General features: G+C 39.6%; 1 protein-coding gene across 3 annotated transcripts in view; it reads left to right on the forward strand.

Annotated features, from left to right (window-relative positions):
* The window catches only part of RASGRF2 (Ras protein specific guanine nucleotide releasing factor 2), a 255,275-nt gene that overhangs the window by 100,267 nt on the left and 141,921 nt on the right, over positions 1 to 13,087 (forward strand). For 2 of the 3 annotated variants that reach the window (XM_037731121.1, XM_017507586.2), the window contains exons 3-4: positions 10,374 to 10,521; positions 12,822 to 12,911. In XM_037731121.1, coding sequence (XP_037587049.1) covers positions 10,374 to 10,521; positions 12,822 to 12,911 — 238 coding nt within the window. The remainder of the gene's footprint in view (positions 1 to 10,373; positions 10,522 to 12,821; positions 12,912 to 13,087) is intronic. The other variant, XM_037731126.1, reaches the window with a different exon arrangement.

Raw genomic sequence — 13,087 nt, forward strand, 5'->3', positions numbered from 1 at the left:
CCAGCAGCAACTTCTTACTAAGTGAATATAATTTTTGCCCTTCTATAAAATAACTAAGGTCTATAATTTCACACTGTGCCTCTGCTTTAGACTTTTCAACATTTTATTTGAATGTTCCCTTTTCTCCATATGGAGTGATGGTGGTTAGGATTTTTTTAAATTTTATTTGTTCATTTATGATTGATAGATGATTATTGTACATATTTATGGGGCACAAGGTGATGCTTTGAAACATGCATCAATGTATCATGATAAAATCAGAGTTATTAACATATAAGCTAATATTTGGTTATTAGCACCAAATGTTTAAGGTGATCACCTTAAACATTTATTATTTCTTTGTGGACATTTAAAAAACTTCTCTTCAGCAGGGCACTGTGGCGCATGCCTATAATCCCACTTTGGGAAGCTGAAGCCAGGAGTTCAAGACCAGCCTGGGCAACGTAGTGAGACCTCATATCCACAAAAAGATGAAAAAATTAGCCAGGCCTGATGGTATGCACCTGTAGTCCCATGCTACTTGGCAGGCTGAGGCAGGAGGATGGCTTGATCCCAGGAGCTCAAGGCTGCAGTGATCTGTGATTGTACTACTGCACTCCAGCCTGGGCAACAGAATGAGAACCTGCCTCAAAAATAAATAAATAAATAAATAAAAAATACCTCTTTTCCAGCTAGTTTGAAATATATAATACATGATTATTATTATAAATATTACATACTAATATATTTTTCCGTATGTATCCTAATGTTGATATCTGTACTCAGCAGCTGAATTTTAAGTTCTGTTTTTACCATGTTGATTTATATGTCCTTTGGCAGGGGAAAGCTTTTTTTTTGTTGTTGTGGGAGTTAAACTAAAAAGCAAACATAAAAAATAAAAAAATAACTATAACCAAATGCAAACAATAAGGAGATTAAGCAAACATTTTAAAACTTGAGTAGTACCTAGTAAATGGAAAATTTAATTAGATAAAATATGTATTGGCAATATAGTGGAATAAAAATACCAGTGCTCTGAGAAATATTGAAGGGAAGCCCTGCATGTATTCTTAGTTGATTTGATGCAATCCTGGAGCAGACATCCATTTACTAGTAGGATGTGTAAAGAAAGTTTTGTGATGCAGAGTTGGATACCCCAGTAAGAACAGAATAGGAGTAGTAAACTAGGGAGCCCTAATGAAATAAATGGCACGACTGGAAAACTACTATGTGAAGAATAAGGAGCCAACATAGTGAGACCCATCTTTTTTTTTTGAGACAGAGTCTCACTCTGTTGCCCAGGCTGGAGTGCAGTGGTGAGATCTTGGCTCACTACAATCTCTGCCTCCTAGGTTCAAGTGATTCTCCTGCCTCAGCCTCCTGAGTAGCTAGGATTACAGGTGCATACCACCATGCCCGGCTAATTTTTGTGTTTCGGTAGAGACGGGGTTTCGCCATGTTGGTCAGGCTGGTCTCGAACTCCTGACCTTGTGATCCACCTGCCTCAGCCTCCCAAAGTGCTGGTATTATAGCATGAGCCACCGTGCCTGGCCAATACCTCATCTTACAAAAAATAAAAAGCCATGTGTGATAGCTTGTGCCTGTAGTCCTAGCTACTTGGGAGGCTGAGGTGGGAGGGTCATTTGAACCTGACAGGCCATTGCTCTCCAACCTGGGCAACACAGTGAGGCGCTGTATCAAAATAAATAAATAAATAAATAATCCATGCAAAATAAATCACATTAAATGATAAATTATATCAGCTTATACTAGATGAAATAAATCATATTAGATGATTTATTTCATTTGGATAATAAGATTTGTTTCATTTGACAATGACATTAAATCATTTGAATGACTATTCTGTGCCAAGTTCCCAGGCCTGGACTAGTATTTAATCTTTTTGCCTGGATTATTACTACATTAGCTTCCAACTATCAAAGCTTACACCTCACACTGGGGGAAAGCCTGAGACTTTTTATTGATCTACATACTTTAGAATCCTGTTCCCCCTTTATCTCTTTCTTACTGCCTGTCTTAGGCCATTCTTGCATTGCTAGAAAGAAATACTGGAGGCTGGGTGTGGTGGCTCATGCCTGTAATCCTAGCACTTTGGGAGGCTGAGGCTGGCAGATCATGAGGTCAGGAGTTCAAGACCAGCTTGGCCAACATGATGAAACCCTGTCTTTGCTAAAAATATAAAAATTAGCTGGGCTTGGTGGTGGGTGCCTATAATCCCAGCTATTCAGGAGGCTGAGGCAGGAGAATTGTTTGAACCTGGGAGGCAGAGGTTACAGTGAGCCAAGATTGTGCCATTGCACTCCAACCTGGGCGACAGGGCAAAACTCCATCTAAAAAGAAAAAAAAAATTACCTGAGGCTGTATAATGTATAAAGAAAAGAGTTTTAATTGGCTCACAGTTCTGCAGGCTGTATAAGCATGGCACCGGCATCTGCTCCACTTCTGGAGAGGCCTCAGGAAGCTTTTACTCATGGCGGAAGGAGGAGGAGGAGCAGGTGGGTCATAGAGCAAGAGCAGAAGCAAGACAAAGAGAGGGAGAGAGGAGATGCCACACACTTTTAAACAATCAGATCTCATGAGAACTCACTATCTTGAGGACAGCATGAAGCCATGAGGGATCCATCCTCATGACCCACAAGTGACGTACGCACCTCCCAATAGGCCCCACCTTCAACAGATTACATCTCAACGTGAGATTTGGGTGGAACACAGATCCAAACCATATTGTTCCCCTTGGGGAAACTCACCACTTTATCATTCCCCAGGCAGGCTAGGCTCACTCCCACTGCAGGGCTTTGGCACATACTGTTCCCTGGGCCTGGATGCTGTTCCATCAGCTAGCCACACAGCTCCCTGCTCAAGTCATTTCTCCAGTACCATTTCTCCATGGAAACAGCCCTCACAGCCTGGTTAAAATTGTAATCTCTGCCCACTACCTCCTATTCTACTCTTACCGTGTTTCCTCTACAGTACTCATCACCAAGTGACATTAATGATATCTTTCTCCAGTACTGTGTAAGCTCCAGAAAGACACTGATTTTTTCCTGCTATGTTTACTCCAGTGCCCAGTGCTTTGAACAGTTTCCGAATATACAACACTCAGCAAATATTTGTTGACTCAGAGAATCAATGTGGACTCATGGGAACATATAAAGAAGGAAATCAGCATTACTTATATTCCCAATGCATGAAGTAAATAACTACCATTAAGATTTTGTGTATTTTCTCTTTCCTCCCCACTTAATATTACAGAAATATTGGAAAGTATGGAAAAACACAGAAGAAGTAATTCAAGAAGTAATTAAAAATCACCCATAATTGCTCCAGCTCAAGAAAGATCCCTTTAAGTTTTGATGTGTGTCTGTTACTTAGAGTACCTTTCTCTCTTTCTCTTCCCTTCTCCTCATCCACTTATGTCTGTGTATATACTTAATTTTCTCCCACTATATATGAACACATATATATGTACATGTACATATAATGTTTATCTCAATTTCTTGTTTTTTTCTTTTTATTAATGAGTCTTGGGTATGTGCCCTTATGTTATGACTATTTTAAAAAAACATTTTAAATGCCTTGTTATCATTCCATTATGTAGATATATTATTACTTATTTAACCAATTCCATATTATACAGGTGTATATTTAGATTGTCTCCATTTCTTATATTTGTTTTAATGAGTTAAGATTTTATTTCTTTGTACCTCTTTGTGCAAGTCTCAGATTATTACGCTTGAGTGATATTATTAGAAGGGAAGTTAGGAAGGCAAAGGATATAATGATTTTGACCTGTTTTGATACATGTTGTGATATTGTCTTATACAATGACACACTTCAGTGGTACTATATAACAATATCTATTTACTATATCTTTGTTAGCCCTGAGTATTATTTTTTCTAAAAGTCTTAACCAGTTTTGATAAATAATTTATACTTCTTTGATTAAGAAGGACTTTTTTTGTTTTGAGACAGAGTCTCTCCCTGTTTTCCATGCTGGAGTGCAGTGGTACGATCATAGCTCACTGCAACTTCAAACTCCTGAGCTCAAGTGATCCTCCTGCCTCAGCCTCCCAAGTAGCTGGGACTACAGGTGTATGCCATTACACCCAGCTAATTTTCTTTTTACTTTTTTTTGGTAGATAGGGTCTCATTTTGTTACCCAAGCTGGAGTGCAGTGGCATAAACACTGTCATTGCACCCTTGACCTCCCAGGCTCAAGCAACCCTCCAGCCTCAGCCCCCCAAGTAGCTGGGACTACAGGTGCATGCCACCACACCCAGCTAATTATTGTAGTTATTTTGTAGAGACGGGTTTCACCATGTTGCCTAGGTTGGTCTCAAACTCCTGAGCGAAAGTGATCCACCTGCCTCAGCCTCCCAAAGTGCTGGGGTTACAGTTGTGAGCCACTACACCTCGTCCCAGCTAATTAAAAAGAAAAATTTTATAAAGATCAGGTCTCACTAAGTTTCTCAGGCTGGTCTTGAACTCCTAGCCTCAAGCCATCCTCCCACCTCAGCTTCCCAAAGTGTTGAGATTATAAGCAGGTGTCACTGTGCCCAGCAAGAAGGACCCTTTTCATGCATTTATTGTTCATTTGCTTATTACGTTTTGTGAGGTCCTTTTGTCTATTTCTTAACTTACTAATTTTAGCCAGTACGATTGATTCTCTGGCACAAAAATGAAAAATTTAACACCCTTACAATATCTCTTTTGTCCCCTGCTTTTTGCCCCCTCTGTTTTTGTTACTTACATATTTTTGGCTCTTACATTAGTTGACTTCATGTTCTAAAACAATACAATTAAGCTTCTATTGCTTTATCAATTTTAGACAGTATGTATTGACTCTGCTAGGAAAGATAAGTATAAGTTAAGACGTTTAATGTGTTTTCATTTCTTTGCTAATCCTGAGGTTTTATTACTTTCATTATTATTTATTCTTACTTTATAAACTTTTAGACATTTATATTCTGTTCTCTAAATTGTTCCCCTGTGTTTTGTCATAGGCTGATTCTGAAAATTAAAAACCAATAAGGAACATTTCCATAATGATTATAACAAATGTTATGTCCCAAAGTATCAAGGTTGGTGTTTGGTCCCACAGAGAATGAAATATAACTATATGTTATATATATATTTTTAATATTTACTCCTTGGAGGAGACTCTTGCATGTGTCAACTTCTAGTTTCTTTCTAGTTTCCTTTACTTCATCTGGCTTGTTTTCTTGCATTCGATGCCATTTTATTGTCTTTGATTTCTGTTTTGTTTGGTTGGAAAACCTCCTCATAATTTTTCCCTGCACTAAGTATGTGTGGGTTAGTAAGTTTTTCCTATCTTGTCCTGGTACTTGGTCAGCGATTGTTTATCATTTTAGAAATTGTTAAGCAGGTTCAAAATATTTTCTTCACAATTCTCTGTTGCCACCTAGAATCCCAAGTTAATGATAAAAAGTATGACAGCATGATTCTCACTTCCTTTAGATACCTGTTGTTTCTCTTTGGAAGCTTTTATAATTTTTCTCTATCCTTAGAATTCTGATATTTTACCAGGATGTATTAGAGTATGAAATGTTTTCATTTATCCTATCTGATATTTGGACTATTCTATTTGAGCTGTGCTATGCTCAGTGCAGGGAAATTTTCTTCCATTTCTGTTTTTTCTTTTTTAGATGGAGTCTCACTCTGTTGCCCAGGCTGGAGTGCAGTGGCATGATCTCGGCTCACTGCAACCTCTGCATCCCGGGTTCAAGTAATTCTCCTGCCTCAGCCTCCCAAGTAGCTGCAATTATAGGTGCCCACCACCACACCCAGCTAATTTTTTATATTTTATTAGATACAGAGTTTCACCGTGTTGGCCAGGCTGGTCTCAAACTCCTGGCCTCAGGTGATTTGCCCGCCAGCCAAAGTGTAATCTCAGCCAAAGTGCTGGGATTACAGGCATGAGCCACCCTGCCCAGCTCTCATTTCTTTATTATTAATATTTTTCCCCCATTGCAGTCTAAATTTTTTCCTTTCTGGAACTTCCTCAAGACAGATATTAGACTTCTTGGATCTATGCTCTAGGTTGCTCAGTTTTCCTTTTATATTTCCAATCTCTTTATATTTTTGTTTAGTGTTCTTTTTTTGAGCTCTCTGACCAGCTTAGTTTTTAGCCATGTCTGGGTTATTGTTTAGTACATCCATTGACCTATAAAATTTTAGTAATTTTTTTTTTTTCCCAAGAACTCTTTAAAAAAATATCTGATTACTCCTTTTCCAGGGCAGCCTCTTTTTCTTTATGTCTCTAATATCCTTCCATATCTTTCTGAAGGTAGTAAGTACCTTTTTGCCTGAATTAACCTTGTTTCTTTTTGTATCTTTTCTGTTTGTTCATTTGGGGCTGTTTTTTTTTTTTTTTTTTTTTTTTTAAATCTCTTGCCACTTAACAGTTTTTAAAACAATAAACAATTTGTTGTTATATACAGTTTCTGTGGGCCAGGAATGCAGGCATAGCTTAGCTTGGTACCTCTGCCCAAAGGTGTCTCACCAGGCCACAATCAAGTTGTTGGCCAGGTCTGTATTCTCATCTGAATGCACAACTGGGGAAGAAGTTCCAAGTTCACTTACCCTGTTGTTGGCTAGATTCACTTCCTTACCAGTTATTGGCTAATGAGTCTTAGCCAGAGGCCTCCTTTAGTGTCTGCTTTTCATGGGCCTCTCTGTAGAGTAGCTCAGAACCTGGCAGCTGACTTCTCTCAAACCAACCCAGCAAGACAGCAAGAGAAGGCAAGTAGATAGAAGCTACAGTCTTATAAACTAATCACGACATTGCCATCCCATCACTCCTGCCATGTTGTATTCTTTATAAGTGAGTCATTTAGATCCAGCTCACACTCAAAGGGAAAACCCTTTTACCTAAGGGGCTGAGTACTAGAAGGCAGGGGTCACTGAGGGGCCACCTTAGATGCTGCCTACTATGGGGCCTGCTGTGGGAAGAGGGAAGGCTGGTTCTCATGAGTGTCTGCTGTTGCTTGTTTCAAAATGAAGGACCTTGTGGAACATTCTGGGTAGCTGGTCTGGACTCACTGTGTGACTATGAATGCTGGATCGTGTTGTGTCAGCTTCCTTTTCAGGTATGTGGGCAGACAGTAGGAAGGCAGGTTGGAAATTCTTCCTTGTATAATTCTATACCCTTTAGCCCACACAGTTGGAACTTGTTACTTGCTACTACCCACTAAAATATGGCAAACATGATGGGATAGTGACTCCGTTGATTAGGCTACATTATATGACAAAGGAAAAGAGTTACTTATGTAGCCTTTTCCTTTGTAGTAGCCTGTTACATATCTTTACATTCAGGAATATAATGATATCATTACAGTCTTAAATCAGTTAACGTTGAATTAATAAAAAAGGAGATTATCTTTGGTGGACCTGATTTAATTAGATGAAAGACCTTAAAGAGCAGGTGAGAAATGCTCTCTCACTGGCTTGGAAGAAGGAAGCTGCCATGAGCTCTATCTCAGCAAGGACATGAATTATTCTAATGGCCTGAATGAACCTGGAACGGGATTCTTCCCCAGTCAAGCCTCAAGATGATAATGCATCTTGATTCATACCTTGATCATAGCCTTGTGACATCCTGAGCCAAAGGTCTAGCTAAACTGAGTCTAGACTCCTAACCCACAGAAACTATAAGATAATAAATATGTGTTGATTTAAGAGCCTGAAAGTAAAATACACTGTATTCATTTTCTATTTTGTAACAAATTATCACCAGACTTAGTGGCTTCAGCTCTGCTGTTACAGAATAGAAAATGAATACAGTGTATTTTACTTCCAGGCTCTCTTACTGTCTTTGCTTTCTTGGTTCTCCCTTGTGTCCACAGTGAATGCCTGGAGTAAACCCAGTCTCTGGCCTCAGAGTCCAGCTCCCTCATTAGAGGCCTTCTTTAGGAAAGTGCCACCCTTTTGTAGAGAAAGCAGACTTTGCACTGCCAGCTGGGGACATGCCACTGCTGCCAGCTGTGCCTGTTATTTCTTATTTTTGAAGTGTATGAAGAGGAGGAGCCTAACCTCAGATATTCTAAAGGTACTTGTTTAATGGAAGATCGTAACAATTGCCCTTGCCTGCTCCTCTGCTGTTTACATTTGCTGCTTCAAATGGAATTTTACAAAGTCCATGATATAGGTGCTGAGGATGTCTGGTCTATTGATGGCATATTTTCCTGTTTTAATAATGCTTTTAGGGTTTCATTCTTTAAACAGAAAACCATTTTCCTAGCAAAGGCCTTGGAAGCGAAGGGAGGCAGACACTGGTGATGAGTCTGTGTGAAGTCAGCTTGCATTTCAAATTGGACCTGCCTTTTTCTTTTCTTTTTCTTTTTTTTTAAGAGAAAAGAAAATATTGCTTTGCTGCCTACCACTGATCTAATATATTTGTAACCAATTTGGCATATTGCTAATAAATCTGATGAGAAAAGGCAGAATTTTTATACCAATTGCTTTTCTTATGCCCCATTATTATTTTTCTCCCTTTAGTTCGCCCAGGCATACTCCTATCAAGACTCTTCCCTCTTCTTTTTCTTTTCCCTTCCTGTCACTTGTACTTTCATATTCTCCCTTTCTATTCTCTTTGGGAAATTTCTTAGAATGAGTGACTTAAAAATATTGCTGACATGGTTCTTTTCTAACCCTAACAGCATGCGCGATACAGGTGCTGAGGATATTGAGATACTGATCTAAAATTGTGATTTTAGAATTGTCTTAAGACTTTTAGTTCTAAGCAACACAAACCAAGTAACCTAAACCTCAAACAGTTTAGGTTAAAAATAATTATAATAATAATAATAATGTATTAGCAAGACACTGCAGTATCTCCTTGAACCCCAGGCTAAAATTTTATTCTGATGTCACAAGGGCCTGGCACCAGGAACTAGAAAGCTACAGGAGCCCCCGTAGCTGTTAAGTTTCTGTCTCTCCTGTTTTTGCTTTTCTGAACATCTTCTTATTCTTTTCTCTCTTGGTGGACTCAATTTGACTGTTTTGGCATGGATGTGGCCAAATATGGCTGCCCAAAAATGGCAACTAGAATTTCCAAGTTAATATTATTTCATTTCAAGCAAATAAGGGAGAGGTACAATCCCAGGTTCCAAGGGGGAAAGAATCCATTTGGTTGAGTTTGTGCCAGTTATCTCTTTTTAGGCTGGTTTAATATGGTTGTGAGGGCAGGTTTTGTGGTATAAACATGGCTTGCTGTGGCCCAAGTTCCCAAAGAGGAGGTAAGCGAGTGGAAGATTGGGCAGATATCTCAAAACACTTCTCCTGCAACATTCTTGTTTGTGTCCTATGTGCTCTTTCTCATCAGAGAGACAGTTTAGCTGGTGGTTAAGAACATGGACTTGGGGTCAGACAGACCTTAATTAGAATCCCAGCCCTGTTACCTACTAGCTGTGTGATCTGAGGTCAGTACTTTGCCTCTGTGAAGATCAAATTCTTTCTCTGGGCAACTGAGAATCTCCTGGGGTTGCTGGGAAGATGAGATGAAATAATGTATGGTATATCCTATGCACTCAATAAATAGCAACTATCATGAATTATTACTATCATACCACTGGGGAAAGATGATATGAATGGAAGAACATGTATTTCATCACCCTGAATGGTGCAAGAAGATCTGAAGGCAAAATTTTAGATACCACAGAATTATATCATCAGTAAAAATCTAAGAATAAGTTTTGTCTTACCATACTTGAGCAAAGACAGATACAGGCTAGGCTGCAGGAGTTAGGGCCCAAATAATCTAAACTTATTTCTAGAATATAATTTCCATTTCTGTTGGCTTTAGAAATGGAGTAGTCAATGATCTTGTAATCTAAAAGAGAGCCCAACAGAGCTGGTGGTCACTAATAATTACAGACGTAATAGTTTTTTTCCAGTTAGTGCCTGTTCTGATGGTCTCTGCATTCATTCTGTTTGGGAGCAGGTTTATTTTGATTGGCTAATATCTTACTTGGTGAAATATTTTGAATAGCATCCCTGGAAACCATGTGCCAGAATTCAAAAGACCTGAGTTTTTTTGTTAAAGAAGACATACTACTTTCTTTTTAAGACTATTACAATTTCTTTTGTGCTTTTCTCACTTCCGTGATAAGACTTTTTGGGTAGCAATTATTATTAAATGAATTCTTAGAAAAGGATATGTAAAATGATTATTTAAATTCTTCATCATTGAAGGATACCAGATGTAAGCTGAAAGTTAATGTTTATATAAAGTAGAGATAGCTGAACAAACAATGTTCATAACTTCTTTTTCAAATGTAGTGTATTATATTCTGTGTGGAACTATATATAGTAGAACAATATCTCAATGACTAACTATGTAATTTTCTCTCAAGTTATGCAGACATTTTGATTGAGAGGGAAGTATTAATGCAGAAGTACATTCATCTAGTTCAGATCGTAGAGACAGAAAAAATTGCAGCTAACCAACTCCGACATCAACTTGAAGATCAAGACACAGAAATCGAAAGGCTTAAATCAGAGGTATTATTTCCCGGTCGATAGATTCCTTCTCATTGTTTCACGTTTACCATGATTTTCTCATGATTACTTAAGGCCTATTCAGGGCAACATTTTAATCCCAGGCTAAGTTCCTCTGTCATCAACACAACACATACATGGCTGGGCCTGACCTCAACATAAATCTAATGTTTACATTAGGATTAGGTAAATGTGCTACAGGAACATATCAGGATAATGTGCTTTTTTTTGGGGGGGGGGGCGGTTATTTTTCTCCTAATATCCCTTATTAGCTCAGAAATTCAAGAATTGACTATAGCTCTAAAAAATTAACTGTTTTCAGATACCCTAAGGTAATGATAATTATGAGTCTGCCATAGATTCAATTAAAGTCTAAAACGATGACTAAGGGAGGACCAGAAATGAATTCAGACTCTTTTAGATTGAAGGAGTCCATCCTTCTCCCCTCTACCATTTTAAAAAGAACATTTGGATTAACGTATAAGACATTGCTAGGGTGCATTTTTCCCTGGAGTTAGAATTCCTGCCTCCCCTCTCCCTCCCTCAGAGTGTGACCTTCTCAGGCCTTGCATCCCCAGAGAGTGAGGCTCCTGCCCAGTGTGAGCAGAAGGTGGTTTTAGAGTCCACGGCTGTGGTCTGTGCATCCATCCTCCCTACCTCCCAGGCCTCAGTCTAGATAGAGAATCCCAAATGTTCCTTTCCTGCTGTCCTGCCCTTCCTCATGGGCAGTAAGCAATAACTGAAGAATGGGAGAGGAATGCAGAGAATGAGATTTTCTCCCTCTTTCTGCCCAGGGATGCATTAGTGTCTTCTAAGATTCAAAGAAGGGAATAGGACACAATGAAACCTCCTAGTAATTGTATCGTCATTGACAGAACAGTTTAGACTCCTCAGCCTTGGCAATGTTCTGGTCATTTTTACTGTCATCAGACATTTTCCTTTTGGTGTCTTCGTACTTTCCTGTAAGACACACCCTATGAATCATAGGTGGGGGTTTCGTCTTCTGTTCCCTGCACACATCACCTCCAGTGTTCAGAGCACGGGCATAAGCTTCTTCCAGCTGGGATGTGGCAGCTTCTCTGAGGATGACAGCTCGTGGATTGTGTTCACCATATTATTATAGTTGTTAACTTCCTGATTCGATCCTGATATCTGATATAGTGAAAACAACAACAGAACACTTAACAAACCTGCATTTTAAAAGACTATATCAGGGACTGTTATTTAAAACAAAATTATTGTATTCTTTCTTTGCCACTGTAAGCTAGAGCAGATGCTTGTCTGCTAAGTGAAAGAGGTTGGTATTTACTCCACGAGAGAAGCTCAACACTAGGCGATGTTCCTCAATGTTTATTTATGTGTGTTTATCTGCCTTCACTATGTTCTGTTTTAGTCTGAATGTAGATTACAGCAAAAAACTGTCAGTTGCAGGTATGTCTTCTGTAGTCTCTTGACAGGAGCCATAATTTATTTCCTACTCCCTTTCTTTTCCCACCTCCTTGCCAGAAAGTAGCAGAGGGGTGCATTTGCTATTGGGGACAAAATATAAACACAGCTTAAATAGTGGCAATTATGATCTCTTAACTTTTGAAGTATTGCTTGTTAGTAAGTCTGTATGGGTTCTTAAGCTTGTAAGAGCCTGCCGTTCAGTGCTGACCTAGAGAATTTTGCTGCTATGTGTAGTTGAGAGGCTACCCAGTCTTGAAATGCCCCTTACAGGTCACAGAACTGAGCTGGAGATATAAAGAGATCCTAGGTTATTTCAATCCTTTTTACCTTTTCTCAGGAATTCTCTTGGTTGGCTGGGACCAGCCCCAGGGCTCTGAAGTTCCCTTTATGGTTGCCATTTTCCTAAGGATGTTTGTGAGTTTGGGATGCCATGTGCTTTGGAAAACAACAGGCCAATGACTAGACCCAGGGTCCCTGAGCTGAGTGAGACTGCATGTGGGGACCACAGGATATTGCAGGCAGCTGCCTTCAGGTGAGGGGGTGGACACGTCGCTGGACTCCTGACAAGGTTTCGGCCTGCTCACCACTGGCAGCTGGGGCTGAGTTTTGGGCTAACATTTCTGCTAACCTAGATCTCAGGTCACACTTTTCTTATAAACACTTTTGTTGGTGATAGCCTGCTGGGGTAAAGTTTATGTTTCCCCCATCTCAGCACCAAAGGAAGAGAGGATGCAGAAAAAGTGGCTGTTTCCTGAGGAGCTCATTGGCCCACCTTTGTAGGCAGAGCTTCCTGTGTGTTATGGCTATAATCCAGCATTTCCCAAATCATGAAATGGACCGATTTTGTGTTCCAGATTATTGCTCTTAATAAAACCAAAGAACGAATGCGACCTTACCAAAGCAACCAAGAAGATGAAGATCCAGACATCAAGAAGATTAAAAAGGTAGGGCCTGGAGGTTTCCAGCTTTACAGCAGCATAGTGACCAGTCATCTGTCCTGTGGTGATGTCTTGTACGTGAGTCGTCTGTCCTGGGAGCAGCCTTGGCGTTTCTGTGCTGTGGCTCCCAGACTTGCCCTGTGGAGTGTGCCAGGCGTGGCTACTCTAGAGAACTGCTTGAG

This window comes from Cebus imitator, unplaced genomic scaffold (assembly GCF_001604975.1).
Source record: "Cebus imitator isolate Cc_AM_T3 unplaced genomic scaffold, Cebus_imitator-1.0 Scaffold16, whole genome shotgun sequence".
Taxonomy (NCBI): domain Eukaryota; kingdom Metazoa; phylum Chordata; class Mammalia; order Primates; family Cebidae; genus Cebus; species Cebus imitator.